This window comes from Cydia fagiglandana, chromosome 16 (assembly GCF_963556715.1).
Source record: "Cydia fagiglandana chromosome 16, ilCydFagi1.1, whole genome shotgun sequence".
Lineage (NCBI taxonomy): Eukaryota > Metazoa > Arthropoda > Insecta > Lepidoptera > Tortricidae > Cydia > Cydia fagiglandana.
Genome location: NC_085947.1, coordinates 14508032 through 14534745, shown reverse-complemented (window position 1 = coordinate 14534745; position 26714 = coordinate 14508032). Strand labels below are relative to the sequence as shown.

Below are 26714 nucleotides of genomic sequence, written 5' to 3'. Positions count from 1 at the left end.
TTTTGGTTCAATTTTGGAATCTTTCGCTTGCTTGCTATCAATATTAGCACGAGCGGTTATACAACACCTTTGCCCCTTGTCAGGCGTGGCTCACTCCGCGATTTCGTCGCTTTGCTACAGGTAGCTAAAACTCCATCCGATCGACCCCAATTTTGGGGTTTGCCATATGCCGCGCGTGGCGCTGTCGCCACCTAGCGGCCATATCTGTGCTGATCGTGACAGACGCGTTTTGTTAGAGAGTGAGTCTTCTGTACCTAGTACTATTATTTATTCTGTGCCCTTGTAAAACAAATAACTATTAGCAACCCGTGCGAAGCTGGGGCGGTTCGCTAGTTATTTAATATTACACACATACAACAAAGACTGGAAACTCGGGAACTACACACGTCAAAGTAAGCACACTTTACGAGTACTTGATGTAAGACTGTAATGTACGAAACTGCAGACATCTGCTTTTGCATATCAAGCCGAGAGTAAAGAAATTAGATAAGTCTACACTTGTCTTATAATACGGAGTTTCACAGTGTTATTATGTCTTTTTCCTTTACTTTTTATACTTGTTGGAATAAACAAGAAACGTTTATTAAAATCAATTTAACAATATTATAATATAAGTATAATGACACATAGGCAAATACATGGACACATTTAGGGTAGAAAAGGTTGGAATAAACAAGATTGCTTGTCAATATCAAATATGCAATGAAAATGTGATTGCGTTTTTTAAGAGAATTTGAAATAGAGGTAGATTGTCAAAGTAAATTATGTAGTATGTACAGTCATCAGCAATAGTATCTTACACAACTAGGGCCGCAAAAGTATATGACGCGCTCTTATTGCGCTACAAATAAGAACGTGTCACATATTTTTGCGGCCCTAGTTGTGTAAGATACTATTGCTGATGACTGTACATTAATTTTACTGCCATCTTTCTACAGAAGATTAAAACTGTTAGAACGCCATTTTGAATTTGATTCTTATTCTTTCACTATTATGTGTTAATTTAGTAGTAGGCCATCTATAGGTATGGTGTAATCTTTTCGAGCGATGGCGCCATAACTTTTAGCCTACTCTCGAGTAGATGGCGTTAATTTCAATATTTATCAAGAAATTCTGAATGGTTCTTTAGAATCATCACCGTCATCCATATAACACAAGAACATTTAAACAATCGGAGTCGCCTTTAAGAGCTTATCCTTTGCACAATTATGTAAACTTTTGCATGAACTGACGTTTATCTGACATGGCTATTTTGCACGTTACATACAAAATCATGTACAAATAGTCATACATTTGACTTGCCCCTCCCCCGCAAAAATCGGCAGACTGTTTTGTACAGAAAATGACAGCTAAGGCGTCTTCAGTTACTAAATGCTTTAAGCCGTCATCTCACAGCGGTCGGCTGGTCATTAAGAGCAAAGCTAAGGAAATCGACCAACAGCTGGAAAGGCATTATGTTGAGCCACTGAACTGATTTGCGCTTCCAACAGCTGATAAGGACAGCCAAGTAACTTATAATATCCCTTTTAGGAGCATTCCACGAAATTGTCTACGCTGTCCCGTATAGGTAGGTAAACGCGAATCTTCTGAGGATTTGTAGGTAACTGAGTTGTTTTTTCTGTCACAATGGATGTGAAAAGTGCTTAGTAAAATAATCACCGACTTGAATTGATGAAATTTTTTAGATAATATACAACGGTCTAGCGTGTCATCCTTTATATTATAAGAGTGAAAGTTTGTATGTTTGGATACAATGGATGTTAGTTCATCCATCACGTAGATGGCGTGATGGTGTACCTACTTAACGAATTTCTATGAGATTCGGCACACTAACAGTTTATTATTTACCTAGAGAATGACACTGAGTACTATTTATCTTGGAATTTATCTGATTGGATGATAAATAGGATGACAATGGATTGCTGACCAGCAGAGAATTGTTCTAAAGGATTTCCACTTAGTAGTCTTAGTACCGCAAGGCGTAAGTATTATAATAATCGAAATATGCGGAAAAGGTCCATCCAGGGCGTGATCACAGCGAAGGTTGACAGGAAAATGAGGACTACGGTTCTCCGGCCGGCGTATTATGGATGGATTTATCCATCTTTATCCACGTGATAAAATAACTGTCACACCGTAGGATAGAAAGTGACGGATACCGTTTTATCACGCTGTCACGCAGACAAGAACGACCATCATATCCGTACAGAAGCGGTCCTTCATTATATTCGGCTTTAGTTTGGTGTGTCTGTCTCATTAGGCTGTGGCTAAGTAGGGCAACGAAAAGAATATTAGCGAGCCGCCGGCGCAACCTAATTGCTTAATTAGTTTTGCTCTCCACTATTTTCTAGCCGCTGGTTTTAGAGTGGTTTAAATGACATTAAAAGGAAACTAAACGACCGCTTCTTCACTAATGTAGTCCCCATTTTTGGGGACAGGAGGAAAAGAAAGTGGGGAGAGGGAGGAAGGAGGAAAATCGGGACTACCTTTGTATTTGAACGGAGAAGTCGTCGTCCACTTTCCTCCTGTATTAGTGAATGTAAAAGAATCGACTGTAGCTATCCTACCCTACTGGGCCCGCTATTTGCTGAATGTGTAAATATTAAGAAGTCAGCTCAGGAAGATGTATTTCTTGGAAGTCTATGTTGCATAGCGTATGAAAGAAATAAACACAACTAGGTAAGTAGGTACGTACAAACAAAAAAAATTGAAAAAACCGGGCAAGTGCGAGTCGGACTCGCGCACGAAGGGTTCCGTACCATAAAGCAAAAAAAAAAACAAAAAAGAAAGCAAAAAAAAAAAACGGTCACCCATCCAAGTACTAACCACTCCCGACGTTGCTTAACTTTGGTCAAAAATCACGTTTGTTGTATGGGAGCCCCATTTAAATCTTTATTTTATTCTGTTTTTAGTATTTGTTGTTATAGCGGCAACAGAAATACATCATCTGTGAAAATTTCAACTGTCTAGCTATCACGATTCGTGAGATACAGCCTGGTGACAGACGGACGGACGGACGGACGGACGGACGGACGGACGGACGGACGGACGGACAGCGAAGTCTTAGTAATAGGGTCCCGTTTTACCCTTTGGGTACGGAACCCTAAAAAGAAAGAAAAATATATGATTAGCACTCAAAGTATCCGAAAATAATGCCGAGAATAGAGCAGTGGAAGCGAAAGATAGCGAAAGCTCACCCCATCACCATATGGGATATAGAGATATAATTATAATATTATATAGCTCGGAAGAGACAGAGGTACGTTCAAACAAAAAGTTTATTTTGAGTTCAAAATATATAAAGTAACACAATAACAGGTCAAACAACATAAACAACCTTTAAAATTTCCAAAACAACCCTAAATCAATAAACAAGTGTTGTTATTATGCGCAGTAGCTCACAATATTATTCGACCTTTCCCCAAATTTAACCTTGCGTAGGCCCAACAGTTTCAAAGTGGCTCAGACTTGAGGCATATGTAATATAACGGATCACCCAAGAAGCGTTTTATTCAAAAAACATTGTCTCATCACACATTCACACCATTATGAAATGACCCTGGAGCCTGATTCTGGTGTAACATTTTGTTATGGTTTTGATATTCTTTGAGTCGATCTTGAAGATCGCTCATGCTTATTGGTGCATGCGAAATAAAAAGAAAGTCGTGCGTGAGTCCACGCCCATCACCAAGCCGATTATTAAAGTTAAAACAAGTTCAAAAACGGTAACAAGTTGTTCATCATATATTTATTTAAATTTCAAGTTTGGATTCAGACTACATTACTGCTTTAAGGTGACAGTCCGTTTCCAACGACAGCTGCATTACTGTTAATTTTACTATGGAAATTGACAATAACAGCGACGCGTTCAGTACTAGTAGTGCAGCTGCAGTCAGAAATGGAATGTTACCATTAGTATCGTAGCGCGCCATTACTGCCGACTGCATTGCTGCAGCAAATGTCAAAATTCCGGGCAGCAATATCGATTTTGAACATCGACAAATATAAAACATTGGTATATTTGTAAGTTTTGTAACTCGATAAAAATTAACATAATTTGTTTTGGACTACTTAAATAATTTTAAAAATAGAAATAGAAAATATTTATCTGGCGTAAAAAACATACATTAGGTAGGTACAACATAAAGTTAACAATGCAGTAAACATACACCAAATAGGATGCCGCTCAGCAAAAAGGGGGGGTTGCGTCAGGGGGAGGGGAAGGGACGCTAGTGTGCGTAAAGCACCATACCCTAAGGTATCATACTACATTCATAAAAGGCTGGCTATAATTCGTTTTTCAAAAAACACAATTTGACCGAATCAATAAGCAGTGTTTGTAAGACACTGCGGCGCTGGTTTTCAGGGCACCCAAAATTAAAAACTAAAACTTAAAACTAATAAACAGAACAGAACACGTGTTTCACGGAAAGAAAGAAAGAGAGAGAGAGAGATCACAAATATTAAGTATGTAAGTATCTTCTTCTTCCCCGCGTTATCCCGGCATTCTGCCACGGCTCATGGGAGCCTGGGGTCTGCTTGACAACTAATCCCATGATTTGACGTAGGCACTAGTTTTACGAAAGCGACTGCCATCTGACCTTCCAACCCAGAGGGTAAACTAGGCCTTATTGGGATTAGTCCGGTTTCCTCACGATGTTTTCGTTCACCGAAAACCGACTGGCAAATATCAAATGATATTTCGTACATAAGTTCCGAAAAACTCATTGGTACGAGCCGGGGTTTGAACCCGCGACCTCCAGATTGCAAGTCGCACGCTTTTACCGCTAGGCCACTAGCGCTTCATGAATATGTAAGTATCTGTTTTGAAATATGTCCGCTTAGTTAAAAACTGTGTTGGGTTGCGAGTAAATACTTTTTTAGCTTTTATTTTGAGATATAGAGGAGGACTGTTGTATGTCAGAGGTCTGACTTATACCAGTTTTAGCAAGACTTGTGAATAACCAAGGATCGAGACTATAACTCCATTTAAGTGGGATGAAAGTTTTACTAAACAGTATTTTGGACATTTTGTTTTCAACAGGACTTATAAGGATGCCTTTTTGGTTTGATATATGACGTTTTGATCAACGAGGACTTCATAGTCCTTGGGTCAAGATCGGTAGGGATATGGTTGGGAAATGGTTGGGAAACAGTTTATATGTTTTCGCTTTAGAGGGTGTATTTTTTTAAATATATTGACTAGGCGTAACAAAAGAACTTAAGTTGATGAAAGGCGTGAGTTGAACCTCATTATTCCTGAAACTTGTTAATTTTTCTAACACACAGTCAATACAAACATAAACATAAACACAACATAACATAGTTTTAAGAATTACCTAATGTTACTAACATATTTAATTATACTTTACTTAATTTTATTGTAATTATCTTATTGTAAATGGAATGTACATATATGGAATTTTATTCTGAAATAAATTATTTGAATTATTTGAATTTGAATTTTGAATATCAAAATGATGGAGGGCAAATAATTATCACTAGCTTGTTAGATTTGAGAGATAGAATAGAATAGAATAGAATAGATTTATTCGTAAGCACAAACAATCGGAACAGTACATAGTATAAAAGAAAACACAAAATAAGATTAAAGTGCCACGAAATGGCCCCATCTCAGCATGTTGCTGGTGGCTTCCAGCGCTGATCTTCCGATGAGACCATCAAGTGAGAAGAATCACGGAAGGTAACAAACAAGAAGAAAAAAGACAGAAATAACATACAGTCAACAGTTAATTAAATAAGAAAAAAAAAGTTACACAGCAAGAAGATACAACATAATGACTATTTACAATTAAGATTAATTAATACATAAAATGTTGTGTGTGTGATGTTTATACTTAGATAACACTTGGTAGTAGCAGGCGTGGCTCACTCCGCGATTTCGTCGCTTTGCTACAGGTAGCTAAAAGTACATCCGTTCGACCCCAATTTTGCGGTTTGCCATAAGCCGCGCGTGGCGCTGTCGCCACCTAGCGGCCATATCTGTGCTGATCGTAACAGACGCGTTTTGTTAGAGAGTGAGTCTTCTGTACCTAGTACTATTATTTATTCTGTGGTAGTAGGTAATGTTACCTTTTTTGGCATCAATTAGCTCAATACCTACATTTTGCACGGGTACTTACAATACAATATTTTAGGTAAGTTCTGAACTTCAATTACATCCCAAGTGAACTAGAACTTGACACCCATACGACATATTCTACACAACTACAACAACAACGATGCATTTAGTTAATATTGGATTTTCCTCTCATTTCACATTTATGTTTTTGATGGGATTTATGGTAACATACCATTTCCAACCGCAGCTGCACTACCGGTACTGAACGCGTCGCTGTCACTGTCAATTTCCATAGTAAAATGAACAGTAATGCAGCTGTCGTTGGAATGGACTGTCATCTTTTAAACTACTCCCATTACTGCCCTTCTTATCACGAGCTTACTGTTCGACAAACCAATGACCCATGGTCGCACTAGCACTATCATGATATTTAATTGATCACCCTTCAACCTTATAGCAACGAAATAAAGTCTATCAATGATCAGTTAAGTGAGCACTAGCTACATCACAATGGGTTATGCTAATGGTCCAAATTTCCAATGCGATCCTTCATTAAGGCCTGTAAGCACGGGTAAAGGTAGGTCCCCACCGTGGTAAAGGTGCGGCCGCACTGACAGCGTCGTTATCTAGTTTGGCTAATTTATATGCGGATTAAAGTCGAACGGTAAAGTTTACCGTGGAAGCGACGTGTGGATTTGAATATTGTAATTTGGTTTTTGCTGAGTTTGTGTGCTCGTTACGTGAATGTCGTTAAAATGCGTGTTTTTTGACTTGTGGTTGTTACACTCCTTAATTTTTGGACGCATTAATAATTTAAATCTGACCGCGAACGAACTACATACATATTACATACATCTTTGTATACAGGGATGCTAAGCTAATAGTTTTGCTGATTGTACACACTGCTATGCTTTTGAATAGGTAATGTATAGACACTTTGTCGTTCATTTATCAGATATTTGCTATAAAATAGAAATATAACCTTTACTTTATTATATATTATGATTATATGATCCTTATCATATTACTCAGGATTTGTTAAATTCAAAAGTAATTGACTGTAGTTTTACTTACATGTTTTGTAAAATTTCGTAGGTAACTTGTAATTGTTATCAAAAATTGCTGAACATACTATAAAATTACTGAGGTATGAAAAAATATAGTAAAAATAAATAATAGGAAAAAAAATGTATTACCTACTATGAGTAGGTATGTACTTGCGTTTTAAAATAAACACAGCTTGTAACATTTACCAGCATGCATGCAAATAAATGTTACCGACTAGCCGATTAGGTCCACGATTAGGTACTATTAGTATCGGAATACGCAGTTATTTCAATACCGATAGTAATCATGAACGCCGCATCGCAAAAGGACGTAACGTAATCGCAATTGCTTATAACTTACGCCCTTTAAAAACTGCTACCGCTATGCTGATATTTCCCGCTCAGTTCGATTGAGCTTTGAGCTCGCGGTAAAATTCCGCAAAGATCGCCTCATTACCCCGCGGTTCTAATTCAGCACCGGCGTTAATTTCGCGGCTGACCAGCCCCCCATTACTGCTGCGTTTAGTTTACGCTCAAGCGTTCAGAGAGCGTTAAGTAGTAAGTACAGTTGGAGTGCGTTTGGTTCAGCTGAGAGATTATTTTTTGTTTGCTCGGACGGGTGAGTGTTGATATTAAGCATAGGCCGTATGCGTATAAATATTTGGATTGGGTGCGGACGAAAAAATGCAAAGTGATGCTATACTTTTGCACGCGAGTGTAACTTATCGAAAGCATTCGACTTTGTCCATTATGATTTCCTGATCATAAAGCCAATTACTATGAACCAAGAAGAATGGAACTATACAATTGGACTTGGGCCAGGCCTATGGAACTCTCCGCGCGAGCTCGGATTAATACCTACGAATCTGCTCCCGTTCACGGTAGAAAAGCAAGCCAGTTGGTTGCCACACGCGCTCACGTACGCACGTCTCCGCGCGCCGCACTGTCAATTTTTACGATAGTTACAAGCTACGTAGTAGGTACCTACCTACTATTGAATTTCTTTGATTAAACATGTAATATTTGTTATGTATGACAAATGTATAGTTTTAGATATCTATCTATTTGAAATAGGTAGCAAATATTTTAATTTATTTTGGTAAATGTTTATTTTAACGACAGTAAGTTAACTTTACACCGGAAAGTGCCTACTCATTTTTGCTCTGGTTAATTCATACATACATACATATAATGACGCCTATTTCCCGGAGGGGTAGGCAGAGACCACGGATTTCCACTTGCTACGATCCTGACATACCTCTTTCGCTTCCTTCACATTCATAACATTCCTCATACACGCTCGCCGGTTTAGGGTGCTCTTGACCTGGCCTTTCTTCAGGATTTCTTTGGTTAACTTATAATTAATTACCTGTATTCATGGTGTTTCTATTATTTTTCTTTATTGTGTAACATTAATCTCTATCTGGTTTTAAATTACACGAAGTTTTAAAACTAATTCTTGCTGGGATTATTGCGCGGTTTATAAAACGGCGTAAATACTGCGGTTACTGCAGGGACATATGAACTTTTAAAATGACTATTTCGCAAACACTAAAGCATAATCGGAATATTAGGTATAATTTAAGATTTAGCTTTCCTTTTATTTTACTCCGCTGTTTAAGTAGTTATTTATTTATCATTTCTAAGCGTCAGCAACCCTAGCGTTGTGCCGGTGCGCGCGGTGCGGGGAGCGGCGCGTTGAAGGTCACTCCATTGTATTTTTGTGTAGGTATCCAAACGGTAGGTATTTGCGTTTTGTTTGAGAGATAAGTATCTGTTCGTAAGAACTATTATATAATCTGTGCTTGGGCGTCTAACTCTAAATTAACGACGAGAATATTTAAATGTTTCATGATCACGAGACAACGAGAAAAAATAATGGGCATCCCACAAGGTTCAGTTTTGGGCCCTTTTCTGTTTCTTGTTTGACGATGACGATTAACTGACTTCCATTTATGATTGAATCCCAACTATAAAGTGGACATACAATTTTGTAGCTGCGAATACGTATGTAACAATTACCTTGTACTATTTCAAACAGTCTTTTCGCTGCTATTTGTAAAAGTACCGTAGGTTCCAAATTCGAAACTAACGTTTGTTGAAATTGGGCCAAATAAACTGTCTAACATTCTATAAATAACGTATTTTATTTTATTTAAGAGCTTTATGCACCCTACATATGATTATTTTACAACGCTAATCACCCTAAGAGCTTAAGTGATATGCCTATGCAGACTATGTACCATTTCAACGTTTTCGGGGTAAAGGCCTGAATGTGAATTCATACCGAATCTATTTTAACGATTTGATAAGGTTTTAACCTTATTTTGACACGACTTTGAGTTGTATTATCGACTCAAGTTGCCAGCCCCAGATGCCCTATTAGTGTGCATAAGATCATCATCATTATCATATCAGCCCTTTATTACCCACTGCTGAGCAAAAGCCTCTCTTCCAGCACGCCACTTGTCCCGGTCCTGAGCTAATCTTATCTTGAAGCAACACGCAATCTTCCGAATGTCGTCTACCCAATGAGCCAATTGATGCCAGGGCCTTCTTTCATCTGTAATCGGCCACCGTGCATTAACATTTTAGTCCACCTCCCATAATTCTGTCTAGCAGGATAATAACACGCACAAATAAGATAAGATAAGATAAAATCACAGAAGATAACATAAGATAAAATCACAAAAGATAAGATAAGATCACGCACATTGGAAAGTGCAGTCCAGATGCCTTATGATATGATTCCTGATTCATTTCATCAAGATCAACAAACGACTCTGGCTTTATTCACGCAAAACCGTATCAAATTATTGAAGCAGAAATGGCTTCCTACGATGAACGGCATTAAAAGGCCGGCCTTTTAATACCGGCCGGCACAAGAGGGCTAATGATGCAACACACGGAATCCGCTTTAGATGGTATCGCTGTAATTTTGCATCGCTAACGTCCTAGTTTCAAATTAAATTAGAACTCGGCGGTCAGTTGCAGTTATAGTTAAATTCTACTAATGCTATCTAATTGTTATAAAAGTTCTAGTTTGTGAAGATATCTTGTCGAATTTGGTTAATTCTATGTCTGATTCCTTATAGGGCGTAGTTAAATTTATTTTAAGTTGGTCTCTTGGATATAAATAACGTGAATACTTAAAATTCCAGCTAGGAAAGATGAAAATGTATTAAATTAGTTAAACAATGAAACTGAGACACTATACCGTAGAGCTTTGGGTTATTCTAATCGCTTACCAAACCCGGGAGAGTCTAATGTTTGACCTTAAGCGCTACAGGAAGGCTCTCGTTTCTGCCGCTCCCTTTTACAGACTGGATTTAATTGCACGTTGGCTTTCCCGAATTCTGTCCGTGGGCCAAAAGAAAGATATCGCGAGCCGTAACGTTATGTTATCTGCTCTATATCGCTCTTGCATTTTCCAGCTTCAGAATTTCGGTTCTCGCGGTAGGACCTCTATATACTTATAGGCAGTGTAGGGGCAGCGTACGGTGGGTACGGTATGTCTGGTAACCTCTGCTTTAGTATTTACTTTTTACCCACATAGGTACTCCACTTTATAAAGCATTCAATTAAGTAATATTTTTATTAATGTCAAAAAAATTGTTACACAAAAAAAAATTTTTAACGCATCTAAATCTAACCTTATAAAATAACTTACAATTAAATAAAAACTAGCACAAATAGTCCCCCAGATCCGATCCCTGCGGAAGGGTGCCCATAATGCTGGCCACATTCCCCCGCTGGATGGCAACTCCAATTCTTTGGCCAAGGAATGAGCCAGCCCTAGGATCCCTATTATATTTTATACTAGCATTTTTTTTTAAGGCTCTTATAGTGCTTTAATTTAAACTAGTATTTTCGGAGACACTCCGAGCCTTAAAATATCTTAAGGTCACGTTTCATTGGCTAGCCAAAGGACGTCTCGCCCGCTCGCAATGGGAATGCGCTCTTGAGTTGCACTTAGACCTATGAATAAACATCAAGCGCTGCAATTTACTTTGCTGCAGTATCTGTGATAAAGAGTTGGAATTGCGTTTGTTCTTGTTGTGTAATTGCTAGTTTGTAAGGTGTCTGCCAGTGTCTCTCAGAGTGCACCGAGTTTTCTGACAGCTTGGAATAAATACTTATATTAGGTTTAGGTACTTACATGCTAATACTAAGATTTTTGGATAAGTACAAGATTTTATCGCCGACTGTACTTTTTTTCTAGACAATCATCTACGGATAAAGACAGGTCTAAACCTGAAAGTCCATGTCGCTCTTTTTTTACGGAATTTCATTGCAATCCTGGTCATCAAACAAATTTCTTGGTGCCGGGACCAGGACCCCATATTTATAAAGTAAGAATAAACTGTGTTTAATTAATTAATAACACATTTCCGTTCACTAAAAGCTTAACATTTTTTTTTTCAAAGTCTAAATAAAGTAGATACGAGTAAAGAAATTGTCATAGGTATTTTTGGTTCGAATGAAAGGTATATCTAATGTAAAATTATAAAAAAGACTTACCTGGAACCTCTCGTCGTTGGTGTAAGTGAACTTCCCCGAGCTCAGAATGTGCCAGTCCCTTTTTCTGATCCAGGACACTTGCTGTAAACAGACAATAAGTTTAGAATGAGGCACAGAATTACAGAGAGAACAAAAAATAGAGATATACTCTTACGGCGCGGTGCGGCGATTCGGAAAATGAATTAGAAATTCACTAGATATGAAATAGTAAAGATATGTGACGCTCTTCCAGTTTTTTTCCTAAAATCACCTTGCTACAGTAAAATGTAAAAATATGGGCGCACCAATCATCTCAAAAATATGTCCCAAAGCTTGTCAGCGAATTAAGAACTATGAGACATATTTTTGAGTTAGTTATCTACACCCATATTTTGACCCTTGACTGTACCTGCATTTATATGTTTAACAATAAATTATTCTAAAACCAATTACAACATAGTTACCAAGCCATGAATTCATCAAACCATTTACAATATTTAATAACAAAAGTTCCGCTGTATTTCGCCTTTGTTAGGTTTTGGTGTGGTTACGTCGGCAAAGTTTCAAATTCAGAACGTTGTTCTACATAAGTAATAACCAACCAGAACCCCGATAGGTGACCAGTGTAAGACTGGCCTATGTACTTATTGTTAGTCGCTTCAGATTGTTTTTTTTTTAATGCCTCCCTGAGTCCCAACATCTGTCACTTTTCCCGCGCATGAGTTTTTCTTAAAACGGTCTCACACTATTAAGCCATGTTCACGTTTACATGCAATTTCATAAAGTTAAAATATAAAACTACAATTATTTCGGAACCTTAACAGCTTCGGCCATCCTCTTTAAGCGAGTCCCTTCGCTTAGAATGCTAGGATAACGTAAATCAACATATAATTCTATATTTAGAGATCAACGATGACAAATTCAGTATATATTTAATCATTCGCTTTACTTCTATATATCATAGGATATATTATATTATAGCATATTGATGGCAAGATTGTCTAGTCTAAGATCGTTACAGCTCTTGATGGTAACGACGAGTCAAAATCCCCCAATGTGTTTTTGCGTGATAATAAATAATAAATAAATATTATAGGACATTCTTACACAGATTGACTAAGTCCCACAGTAAGCTCAAGAAGGCTTGTGTTGTGGGTACTCAGACAACCATATATATAATACACAAATACTTAAATATATAGAAAACACCCATGACTCAGGAACAAATATCTGTATTATCAAACAAATAAATGCCCTTACTGGGATTCGAACCCAGGACCATCGGCTTCGCAGGCAGGGTCACTACCCACTAGGCCAGACCGGTCGTCAAAAAGACGTGATGCATAAAACAATAACAAATGCTATCGGCTACATCTCTACATTTAACAATTGTCGTAGTTTCTATTAAGCACGACAATTATATTGATATACGAGTATTGTGCCTTAGAAATTTTGTTTTACGTTAACCGTTATTGTAAAAGCGATAATGGGAACTAGGGTCACAAAATTTCCACTTTTATTTTTATAAATATGATATATTTGAGTATCCGTATAAAACTCGTGAGAATAGTGCGGTGATTGTATTTAGTCTCTTTGTATCTGAAGCATGTAATGAGGTATTTCTTCAATTCTCACATTTGATCAAAATGAAATTCCTCTGCGTTCTATTTCGACTTACTACGAATTTATTCTCCAAATTTCAGAGATCAAGTTACCCAAGGGACGAATTAACTTCAAAGTGAGGTGAATAGCCCGACAGGCCTCGATTAAGTTCGCAAGTAGGGCGCGCTGTGGTCAAGCGGACTATTAACACGTTATCAGATCAGCTTGTTACGTCGGCTTCAAGCAACTTTAATGTGCTTTTACGAGGAACTTTTAATACTTCCATGATAGGGTATCTTCGCTTTAAGCCATGTCTTTATTGCATAGCAGTATTTCTAATGTAATTTTTCCGTCATAGGAAGTTCCTCAGTTAGATTCTCATTTGCCTTTATTATATGACTTCCACGTTTACTCCAAGACAGCATAGATGATGGTGCGTGGTGCCTCCTGGCTGTGACCACGATAACTAGATTAGACTATGGTTCCCCTATACCTACACTACATATGTCGACGCGGAATCGGCAAAACCCGATTGGCAATAGCTTTAAGTCTGCGCAATAAGAGCGAAGAAGTCGTCATTCGGCTCGACTCGCATCGGCTGACGCCTGCCGACGCGTTGACGGCTTTTTCGCTCTTATTGCGCGGACATAAAGATTTTTCCTATCGGATTTTGCCGAATGTGCATCGATATATCTGGAGAGACCCTAAAGGTGGCCACTGACGAGCCTTCCAACAGTCCAAATAGCGTAGCTGCAATCCAAAATCGGTCCGTGAATGACAAAAACGTACAACGTATTATGATGCCGTCCATTTGGATGAATCCATTGTAATGTCATCTATTTCGAAGGCTCGTCAGTGGCCTGCTTAAGTGTTAACTGAATTGTTAGCCATCACTCCTCTAAGTGTTAGTCTAAAATCTTGTTATGTACGTATAGATAAGATAATAATTATGATTATGACTTACCCCTCGTTCACTAAGGTGGCCCACAAGACAGTGTAGATACGTGGTGCCCCCCAGCTGCGCTGTAATGTTGCTGACAGAGTTGTTAGCCGCCACTTCGGTGGAGGGCTGAGCGCCTGCGCGCCAGCCGCGCGCTCGAGATGTGCCGTGATGTCCTGTAGATTTTATCAGATTATACAGTGTGTTTTCTGTAACAGGACCAATAAATTAAACTGTAGGCTGTACTCCTCAAACTGACCAACATTTGTTCAGCAAGTTTTGAAAATAACTCATGGTTTGATTTTTATTACACTTTAAAGTTTATTCTAAGACTCAATGTATTACAAATTTTGTTATGTTAAAAGCGTGACAAGTAACGTCAAACACACTGATGTCAGCGTACATTGAAGGCAATATTTATTTTGTATGAAAAAGTGGAAGTCTAAAGGATTCATAATTTTTAAAAGTTGCTGAACAAATTTTGGTCAGTTTGAGGAGTACAGCCTTTAGTTTAATTTATTGCTCCTGTTACGGGAAGCTGGATTGGACATTCCGAATAGGGATGATGACAGATGTTGAATTTTATAACAAAATCTAGGAAAATAGATAGCAAATGAGCAATTTATCACAATTATGTGGATATTAAAATAATATATGGACATAATATAAAAATATAGGGATTGAAAGTTTTAAAATGTAAGTAATAGCTTAAAAATCATCATACTAGTTATTAACAAAATACCTATGTAAGTGCTTGAGAAAGGAGACCTAGGCTCTCCGAAACATGTCGCGTGAGTGACTAAAAACAAGTGAGTCGAATGGTAACATTCCATTTCTAACCGCAGCTGCACTACCGGTACTGAACGCGTCGCTGTCATTGTCAATTTCCATAGTAAAATGTACAGTAATGCAGATGTCGTTGGAAATGGACTGTCACCTTAAGGGTAACATTCCATTTATGACCGCAGCTGCACTACTAGTACGAACGCATCGGTGTTATTGTCAATTTCTATACTAAAATGAATGGTAGTGCGCTGTCGTTGGAAATGGACTGTCACCTTAAACCGTAAATTTATTCAATGTCAGTATGTCTCATAACAGTTTAAATTCGACTTATATAAGTACTTACGTATATCTCCTGTAGGCGATGTGAAAAGAGGCAGCATGAAGAAGACAGCAGCAGCAAGCGGTACGCCCATCCCGCCGGCCACTCGCCATCTCATCTGAGGACAAAGATAGTAAATAATTATAAAAATGCATTGCTTGCAAGTGCTGGACTTCTCATAAAGGAATCTAAATTCCGCGAGAAGTTTTACAGGAAAGTACCGAGAGGGCCTCATTAAAGGCCTGTGCACACCGGCTTGCGTGACGTGCACGTGCACGTGCGCTTAAATGTTGGAGCCGCACACTCACACGTCACGCAAGCGGTGTGCCGTCTCTCATAAGGATCGCGCCCACGTACGTGCACGTCACGCACGCACAGCCGGTGTGCATAGGCCTTTAGACGGTGCGAGAACTCGCATGCGGGCTTCATTACATTATTTGACCGGTCGACTGAACTGATGTAACCTCAATGGTCCGCAATATGACTAAAATCGCATGCGAGTTCGCGCGCGCCGTGAAATGAGCCCTTATAGTTAGGTGAGCGAGATAAAAACATTACGTAAGTAGGTAAGTAACTACGTTTTGTTCTATTTTGCAAAACATTATCAAAAGTTGATTGTAAAATGCTATGAAGTTAATTCTGCGATAACACTTTTAGGGCGAATAGTTAGTGATAAGAATGCTGCAAACATATTATTCTCACATTTCTCGCCATCACCGGTTACCTAGTGATAGTTTCACTACTGAGAGATCGCTCAGTAGAGAACTTTAAACTTGCTGTAATTCCAAACAGGTGCGCAGGGTCCAACCAGTCTTATGAGACCTTAAGATAAATAATTTAATAGCCACTCCAGTCATTTCACGAACTAATTTTTGAAGTGAAAACTTCTTTAGCGGCGCTGTGCACTTTTTGTGATGGGGAAAAAATGTTAAACTAGCGACAGGTCACGTGACTGTAAGATTCGTAGACGTAAGACGGACACTGATCGAAAAACTGTTACAATGTCATTGAGTTTTCACTTCTGCCGGCACTCCCGAAGTCCCGAAGTGCAACCCGTTGTTTTTTGTAGACATGCACTTCGATCATAACAATATCAAAAATTTAAATGTAAAATGAAAAATGCAACTTCGAGATTTGTCCAATATATTCCATCCTGATGTTGAGTTGATTTATAATTGGTTAAAGTGCTTAACCTTTTGGACGCCAATGACCGATATATCCGCACCGCAGGTCCAACGCCAAAGACTGATTAATCGGTCACGTACCACAGAGCAATATAGATCTACGTGCACATGCATAAAGTTCAATTTCAGTTTTGACTCTTCGGTGACGTGGCGTCCGAGTGACAGTTTTTGTGTTTGACACGGCGTCAAAAAGGCGTTAAATCGTTCACTTGGACTCGGTAAACATTTGGAATGATACCTTAAGTCGCAAAGAGCATTGCAACTTCGACTGCGCTCGATTGATCGAAACTCTCAGAACTGTTCAAATGTAATCTCGGAATAATTTACCTGCGCTAAGTTTACAACTTTAGTTCATATAAAACATACTTAAATAGCTGACAGAGAAAAAAGAAACGATGCTTTTCGAGTTATCGTAAAACCACTGGACTAAGGCCAGTATTAGTCTACACACACAGACTAGAACATTAAAATATTAAATAGGTACTTAACTTCATTCATATCACTATTGATAGGTGAATACCCATTCAGTAGTTTTTGAATTTATCGCGGACAGATACGGCAGGCAACTTTGTTTTAGGCTGGGTCATAGACAGATACTAGGTAGAAAGAGTGTCTAGGTATCTGTGTATGACCCAGCGTAAAACACTCGGCGAGTATTAAAAAAAATTATACAATTAAAAAAATACAGAAGTTGTCAAACAATATTTGTATTTTTATTTAATTATTTACTTACTAGCTTTTGCCGGCGACTACGTCTGCGTGAAATTAGTGACAGCAGCTAAAGTAGGTATAGCGCTTGGATAATGCTAATAGCAATCTTTCAATTCGCGCATTGCTTACTTCAATTATTAGGCAATTCATTAACTCTTTCAAATTCACCCCTTTTTGCATTCTCTTCAGGGATAATTTCCGACATAACTATCCTATGTCCTTCCCCGGAACTCAAACTATCTCTATACCAAATTTCAACTTAATCGGTTCAGCGGCTTATGTGTGAAGAGGTAACAGACAGACAGACAGACAGACACACTTTCGCCTTTATAATATTAGTATGGAAGTATGGATTAGTATGGATGTGTTCTCCACGCATTGGTGACACATACCAATAGACACTTGCCTTGTGTTCGTGTTGAGTGTGGTACAAGTATACGTAATCAGGTTACAGGCTGATAGGAATCTTAAGTGGCCCAATTACCATTCTAGATTACAATCAAGTGCTAGGTTTACCATTACCTATACATAGGTTATTATGTATCTGTGTCGAAGCTTTTACCTCCGACAGACGGACAGATATTAAAGTGATCGTTATGTTTTTGAATCAAGTTTGGTATGGAACTCTAAAACCGACCAAGCGCGAGTCGGACTCGCTCACGAAGAGTTCCGTACCATTACTAAAAAACGGCAAAAAAAAACATGTTTGTTTTATGGGATGCCCACTTAAATATATATTTTATTTTGTTTTTAGTATTTGTTGTTATATCGGCAACAGAAGTAAGTACATCATCTTTCATGAGATACAGCCTGAACAGACAGACAGATTGACAGTGGAGTCTGAGTAATTAGGGTCCCGTTTTTACCCTTTCGGTACGGAACCCTAAAAACATGAAAACATTTTACGACCGGAATATTTTAATAAATGCAAAAACTGCAACACATTAACTCCAGACACCTTCAGCTCAAGAAGAAATGAAAAATCTGAAACGAAGTAAATGAATACGATACTGCTAAAACTGCACCAATATGTATAAAAGTTCAATCCCGCAAATTCGTGAACAAAACTTACCGAGCCCGAGCTGTTCACCTGTTTCCAATTCCATTCATTATTCTACTTCTAGCGGAAGCAGTTATAAAGTTGACCCAAAAATTTTTTATTAAGCTATGAGCTTCATCACATATGTTCCTTGAGTAATTCTAAGCATTTCAAGCCTGGGAGGCAATAAGAAATGTGTGTCTACTCGGATTTGTAATGGATTCAAACTTTCAACCCCTTTTTAACCCTGTTAGGGGATGAATTTTACAAAACGCTGAAATTACTTTTCCTGTCTTTTAATAATATCCCCAAATACAAAGATTCAAGTCCCACGTTCGAAAATTTTTTTGATATCCATACAAACTTTCAAACCCTTTTTCACCACCTTAGGGGATGAATTTTCAAAAACGCTGAAATTAGTTTTCTTTTATTTTAATAATATATCGTTTTACGAAGTTTCAAATTCCTAGCTTAAAATAAAACTTGAACCCCATACAAACTTTCATCCCCTTTTTAACCCCCTTAGGGGTTGAATTTCTCAAAATCGCTTCTTATCTCTTGTACACTTTATAAATGTAATCTAGTGTGCAAATTTCAACTTTCTATCATTTGTAGTTTCGGCTCCGGGTAGCAAAAATCTCCAACCAAATTTTTCACCTTTTTACGTTTTTCTTGTAAAATTACTATGAAACTGAAAAAAAACAAATATCAGCAATGAATTCTACGTCGTTGGTTTATACGAAAATTATACCAAACTTGCCCTAGTATCCACCAAGGTCAGAATAGATTTTTTTTAAAGATGACGGGTGGCGGCCGTCTTTGTGCCCCACCCTCCCCCCCACCCTAGGCTAGAAATGCTTAGAATTACTCAAATATCAGATGTGATGAAGCTCATAGCTTAATAAAAAAATTTTGGGTCATGTATGGCAGCGTTACATAACTGACTCCAGTATTCTTCTCGATGCGTTTCCCGGTACTAACTATTATTGGATAGTGTAACAAGGCCTTAAGGAAATGTACGAAAATTGGTAGCGAAATTACCTCTATAATGACTATGTTTAATAACGTTTTAGTACACATTAACCCCAGAATAACAGTCCTAAATTCCTGACATTGCGTAACGAAGGTTGGGACGATGTAGAATTTTTAACGCGTCGTATAAATAAGTATAACCTCATTTGTGAACATTCTGGCTCTGAGCGACCCCTAGCGTTATGACTGCGTCAAATCAACACTGGGTATCATGCATTTTTAATAATGCTTCATTGTTTCAAATCAGAAATTCTCTGCCAATCTGACGCTTCCTTCTAAGCTTTAGGGGCGTAGCAATACAGAAAGAGATATGAATACATATTTAAACTGAGAGGGGCTCGAGGCAAGAAATTTTAACAGCCATGTTTTGACCGATGTTTCTGCTGAACTGTATAATATTACATATAATGCATTCAAAAACTTGTTATTTATTTTACGATTCCTGTTAGTCTATTTTTGAAATAAAATGCTTCGACGGGGAAACTCGTCGCTATTTAAACTTATGAAACGGAACAATTCCAACTTCTTTCTTTTTAACAAGCGATACTAAAAGAACAGAAAGTAATTTTGCTTTTCACCCGACGGCGAAAAGGAAGGAAAGGGTCTGCAACTCTGCAGGGAGTTGAATACGAAGCTGATTTTAATGAATGGGGTGTCAATAGCTTTCCACGACGTTGTCTACCGTTGTTCCGTGCAAACGCGATTTTTCTAAAGCTTTGCAGGTAAGCACCTATAGGAGTTTCTTTTTCTGTCTCAAAGGATAAAAAAAAATGCATACAATATGTATCATCAAATTAAAATGCTAATAATACACGAATAAATGTGTTTGTATGGTAAAGCCCGTCACAAAAAATACTTAGTCGGATTGAAGTTTTCAAACTTTTCACAGGTGCAGAAACCACGTGCTGATCCCCACCATACGCGTTACGTAACCAATTCCCAAACACGCCCACAGGCTGACAATTCCATTCTCCTTTAAGTATATAAAGCGCCTTTGAGTACACAATGTGCCTATTTGTGTTGGAGCGAATATTACGGAGCGTGAAAAGAGAGCGAACTCATCAAAGTTGCGATTTGTTTGCTGCGAGGCTGATTGCTTGTGGGGAGTTTCGATGGATGTGTTATGTGACGTCATAAGTTTAACCAGGAATCGTGGTACCGTTATCATACAAAAGCAGCCAACAAAACGGGAGGTACTTCGATTTAAGTAGCATCGCTCAGTTGCAAGCTGTCATTTTGACAATTCTTAATAGCCCATGTTCAATTGTTCATCCCGAAAACTCTTTGTATTTAATAGTCTATTTTTATTCTTGCCGCTAGAAATTTATCCGTTTTGGACTTCGAAGTCTCACCATTTCCAATTACAAGTAACAAAAAAAAAGGTCATTTGATACTGATTTGGTCAACTATGTATTTGATTTACTTACATTAACATAAACGTAAATGTAAAAAATTATTTAAAAGTTAAAAACAGTACTAAATAATAATTGTCCTGAATGAAATTAGATTTTAGCGAATCAAACAGTCATATTAACAAAATAAAACATGTCATTAAAGCCAACGTATCACGGTTGTCAGCGTTAAAAGTTAATTACGCTCGATCGACATTTTAACTAAAGGTTTTTGGTAAAATGTCGGTAAATTTGCCGATAAAATAAACAGAATCATTATCGGCCATTGACAAAGCAGGCTTATGTACCAAACGGCGGTATTTCAGCATTATTTGTGACAACGAGATAAACTGTTAACATTGGTGGAATTTGTAAATATGTATTTTAAAATGCTATGAAGTATTTGAAAAAATTTAATTATTTTCAGAAAATATTCATCATCATGAGATGATCCAGTTAGAAGGTTCGAACCATACTGTTCTACCTTAGGGATGGTCAGGGGGCGCCACAAGCCTTCAGTAATAAGTGCATATACTTGGAAAATTTGACCTATGCCGCTGTGGCCCGGTGGCCGAGTGGTTCAGGCACCTGCCGCGATAGCAGAGGACGCTGGTTCGATTCCAGCCTGGGGCACTGGAGGCCTTGGTCACTTTTTCTTAGTATATGACATTTATTTTAGTTTATATTTTAAAATGTATAGTCAGCAGCAGAAGTTGCTAAGGAGGCGAGGTGTTCTAAATTACCTTGACACGCTCTTACTGTCTTAAACAATAAAGTCGCGTCAAAATAATTTTGAATACCTCGCCCGCTTTGCGACTTCTACTGTTGACTGTACCACCGACCAAACAACAATCTGTACATGGGTGGACCTTATGCCTTTTGTAATAAGGTCCACCGGTGTACACTTAGTAGTGTTGCTGTTTGTAGGTACTGTCATTTGTCGGGATTCGGAATTAAATGTGCTGAAAGCGTAATAAATTAATAATATCTGCACCCTGTAACTTAGACCATAAAAACAGCTTAGAGTACGCAACACAAACATAAATAATAGTTATTTGTGTTACTAGGGGGCAAAGTTATTGTTTAACCGCTCGTGCTAATTATCAATACCCGAGCAAGCGAAAGATTCCAAACTTCCAAGTCAAACACAAAATTTTTCACCACACCAACCCGTAGGAAATATTAAATGTAAAATACCATCAAACAAAATCAAATCCAAATGAATGTTATTGAATATTTATCATCCAAAATCATCATTTAAAACTCAATTCTACCAGCATGCAGCAAACATAAGAGAACAACTCAAAATTTGCATTTGATTACTTTGCCTCACATGTGAATAAAATGCAACTTTGCTATCAGTTTTTGAAGTGCAAAGTAAGCCTTTCCGAGCTGGTGTGGTGAAAATTCAATTGTCAATGTTAAATTGATACATTAACCTAAAACAATCTGCCAATAACTAATTTATAGCCAAAGCAGTAAACTGGGCAGTTAAATACGGTATGGAATGGAAAATCATTGAAATAAATTATAGATTTGAGAGTGGGGCTCAGGCGTTATTTATGAGTCATAATAGAGACCAGTTAAAGGCAAAGACTATCATATCTGGGCATTTTCATTTAACTTGTACTTTAAAGCGCGACTTAAGTCGTGTTTCAGTAACGTCTAACCGTTACATTTCTGACAAACTGTATGGGATTTGACATTGACCGTCAGTTTTGTAACGACTGCTAACCGGCCGTTAAAGGTGCACAGTTATATATATGCAAACTCAAACGCCTTGCTATTTTCAATGGCGTGTATACTTATGCAACATTTACGTGTAGCATAGGTAGTAGTAGGTACCTATGTATGTACCTACCTCTTATAGATCGTGCAAAATAAAGAATTAAATACTTAAACCTAAAAGTTAAAATAACATTGGGTACCCTAATAACAATAAAGATAGGTAGATAGACGATATAATTAGGGAACAAATAAAATTATTTATTACTTATTTTTCAAGTGTTCAGTTCGGTTCGATTCCGGACTCAGCCACCGCACAGCTTGGTCACTTTTTTAGGGTTCCGTACCCAAAGGGTAAAAGCGGGACCCTATTACTAAGACTCCACTGTTTTTCTGTCTATCCGTCCGTCTGTCTGTCACCAGGCTGTATCTCATGAACCGTGATAGCTAGACAGTTGAAATTTTCACAGATGTTGTATTTCTGTTGCCGCTATAACAACAAATACTGAGAAGGTTTTCTTTAGTGTAGTACCTATGACATCTATTTCAATTTATCTATTATTTCATTTATTTATCTATTATAGATAGACGGCATTAAATAGGTGGCCGATATTATGGCATGTTGCCCTAGATGTGACCGAGTTAAGCAGGTCGAACTAAAAGTCAAAGGTGCAATATACATGAAATTGAACTGACGGGACGCCATCATTAATTAATTAATTTAATGTCTTTATTGTACAACAAAAATTTATTATATTAAAACAATCATAAGTACATAGGCAAAGGGTTAGGTAATACATATGTGGGTAGGGTAGAAAAGTGGTTTCATTCGATGTGTGGAAGGGCGGCACCGTCGTCGAACCCAAGCCACCTGGCGGTCGACTTAAAACGGTGGCGTGTGCCTCGGATACACATGCTGGTAGCGCGTATAACGGCGAACCTGATCCTACATCTCAGCCAGCCCAGTATGGTGCTTAGAGAATTTTAATCTTTATATAGGAAAAACACATTGTACAAAAGGCGAACTTAATTAACTTTGCCTAGATAAATCGGTCTTTACTCTTAATGTGTCTCTAGCCATATTTAATGCCTCAGTTCAGTAAATCAAAATAGTTCTCACCGCAAGCAAAATGGTGGATTTCAGTAAGAAAATAATACCTGTTACGGCCTTATGTGTGATGGTAATAGCTCAGGAAATGAGGTAGAGGCAAATTGAGGTAGGCGTGTTGTTATTAAGCCGGATGTAGCAGTTTGAAACTCAGGCTTGGATCAATGCCTTTTATTTATATAGGTATTTTATCTTTATTGTACAATACATGATAGTACAAATGGCGAAATTGTTGCCTTTTGACTTATACTGGACTATTAGACAGTAAGCTGCAGAGTTAGGTGAACCCCCTGCAAACAAATTTCTATGCAGAGGGGCCATTCATAATTCATAATGCAACTATGCCATTTTTCAATTCGCTGTGTACGAAATAACATTTCTGTTTCGCTTTTTTAACCGCTCAAAAATTGCCTATAAAAATATTATAACCTACTTTTTAATCCACAAGCACAACAATACACTTCTTTCCGCACTAGCATAAAAAATCACTTATCCAAAGCTTTATTTCCTCACCGCCTCACTGTTGAGTAAAGAATCAAATTGCCTCGCCGGGCTAAGTGGGACAAACTCGATACCACTCAATTAGTCTCTGCAAGAGGGCAAGAGCTCTAGAGCGGGAAAAGCACTTTTCCAATAAGCAACACGTATTGCATAAGACCTTCTTGGCGAGAGGAAAAGTCTTCTTTAGTTCATTAGTATGGTAATTAGTGTATTTTTAAACGCTATTTTAAGTTTAAATTTAAATCCAGCGTAAGGTGAGTGACTTTGTTGATTAAAGTTTAATAGAATAGAATGTTTGAATTTGGCGCCTTTTTCTACTGAAAAAGTGGGTTTGCTTGAGTATAATTAGCACTGTAAAATCCTAGTTAAAGTAATTTGCAAAACTAAATTACTGGTCACATATAAATAGCGGGCCAAAAATATTGGCAGAACGATATTTTATATAGAAAAGGTCACGTAAACTAACGACGATATACAAAGAGGTTGAAATAGAAAAAGGAAAAATAACTCCATTTATTGAAACGAAGGATTTTGCTTCCATTTATCTAGATACCTCACATAAATATTAATATAACTCTCAATCCTGCGGAAGACATTCTATTTTAATTTGCATTTGAAGTCAATTCGATTAAATTCATTTCAAAGGGATATAATACCGGCCTTGAATCAAAATTTCTAAGATCGCGGCTCAAATAAAAATAATTGTACCGTAAAATCTACCTACTTTGTTCCAGATATCCTCCAAAATTTGAAATTTAATGTAAGAGCATAGTATATTTAAGGATACCCTTATGTTAAATACAAATGTTTTAAAAATAGCAAAGAGCAATTCGGATCAAAATTTAGGTTCATTAGGAACTTCATAACACTAACTAATTCATTATAGGTATCTGATTCATTAAAGGTATGTTGTATTAAATAAAAATATATTATTAATTAATTTACATTCGTTTGTATTTTAGTCTATCGCGGTCACGGTTCACGCGATTTAAAGACCTTCCACACTCCAAGATCAGATAAAAACTTGCAAGTGCCTCTAGAACGTCCAACTGTCCGAGTCTATGGAACTGGGGCCATTATCGCTAAGTTATTGTTAGCAAAGAAAACTAGTTAAAAGTTATTTTAAACTGTCCGAAGGCTCCTTTAATTTGTGGTATTGGTATTGTTCCGTGATTCGTTAGTGTTGTGTGATCGGGCTGTGCGATTGCTGTATTGAAGATTTTGTAAGTGAGTATTAGGGTGGTTCACGTTTGTATGGGAAAAATTCAAACTCCAGCTAGAAAAAGCGCCACCCTCTCATTTTATTACACGTGTTCTGTTGACTAAATATGCCAAGTTTTGTAATCTTATCTCAACTACAAGGGGATGCTCAAACACTTTGAAATTTTTCAAAGTTGTATGAAATCCAAAAGAAACAAGTTATTATTTTTTTCAGTTTTATGTAAGTAGTAGTTTTCACATTATTTATAAGTGCCATTTTAAAGTTATTTGATGAAAAACCATTTTTATTTCTATTTTTTATGATTTTTTAGGTGAAATTCTAAAAATCTTACTTTTCGAAAAATTATAAAAAATAGAATTAAAACTGTTTTTCTACTTAAAAACTTATAAATCACATGTGCAAATAATGTGAAAACAGATACTTAAATAAAAATCTGAATAATAAATACTTCTGTTTTTTGGTTTTCATACAACATACAAAATTTTCAAAGTGGTTGAGCACCCCCTTGTAGTTGAGATAAAATTACGAAACTTGGTGTATTTTATCAGCATAATAAGTGTAACAAAATAAGGGGATGGCCCGTCGGAAAATAAAAAAAAATGTTTTTTGAACCACCCTAGTGAGTATTGGCAAAGACATATGTAACTTCGTATAAGACGAATAAAGTCTAAGAAAAAAAACGTCCCCCGGAAATCAAGAAAAAGTCATTCTCGGATAAATGACGCACACACCTTTAGCCTATTCTCGGCTAGATGGCGTGACAACACCATTTCATATTTAACAATTTTAACACAGATATCAGTGAATGAACATGGGTCAAAATGACATAAAAATAATAAAATCATTTATCCATATATATTAATTTTTTTGATAATTTTATACGTGTTTATTTTGAGTTATAGTCGTGTGTCGATAGATGGCAGTAAATTTAGTGACTACAACATTTACTATGACAGGACCCCTCTATACTATCAAAAAGAATAGATAGTATAGAGGGGTCCTGTCATTGTCAATTTTGTAGTCACGGTACATTTACTGCCATCTATCGACACACGATTAAAACTTAAAATAAAATTGAAAATGTATAAAATAATCAAAATATGTTAACGGATAAATGATTCTTAATTTTTATTGTTTCCTACTGACCCATGTTCTTTCACTGATATGTGTTAAAATTGTTAAATACCAAACGGTGTCGTTAACGCCACCTAGCCGAGAATAGTAAAAAGGTAATGGCGCCATCTATTCGAGAACGACTTTTCCTTGGCCGTCCGAGGCACGTTTTTTTCTTAGACTTTATTTATCTTATACGGAGTTATATATATCTCTGATACTATCTATTCTTTTTGGTATTGGTATCAAGTCCTAAATCACTACAACAAAAGGATGACTCACGTTAGGCCGGAGCTTCCGGCGCATCGTTTTCTATGGAAAGCATCACGTGATCGCCTGTCATGTCATAGAAAAGTAAGGGCCGGAAGCTCCGGCCCGGACACGGTCCGGTCTAACGTGAGTCATCCTTAATT

General features: G+C 37.4%; 1 protein-coding gene and 1 long non-coding RNA gene across 2 annotated transcripts in view; one reads left to right on the top strand and one right to left on the bottom strand.

Annotated features, from left to right (window-relative positions):
* Positions 1–26714, bottom strand: part of LOC134672124 (hemicentin-1-like) — a 504766-nt gene that overhangs the window by 41727 nt on the left and 436325 nt on the right. The window contains exons 3-5 of the mRNA XM_063530038.1: positions 15300–15393; positions 14195–14346; positions 11650–11730 (exon numbers count right to left, since the gene is read on the bottom strand). Coding sequence (XP_063386108.1) covers positions 11650–11730; positions 14195–14346; positions 15300–15393 — 327 coding nt within the window. The remainder of the gene's footprint in view (positions 1–11649; positions 11731–14194; positions 14347–15299; positions 15394–26714) is intronic.
* The window catches only part of LOC134672125 (uncharacterized), a 715951-nt gene that overhangs the window by 349047 nt on the left and 340190 nt on the right, over positions 1–26714 (top strand). The gene's annotated exons all lie outside the window — the stretch shown is intronic.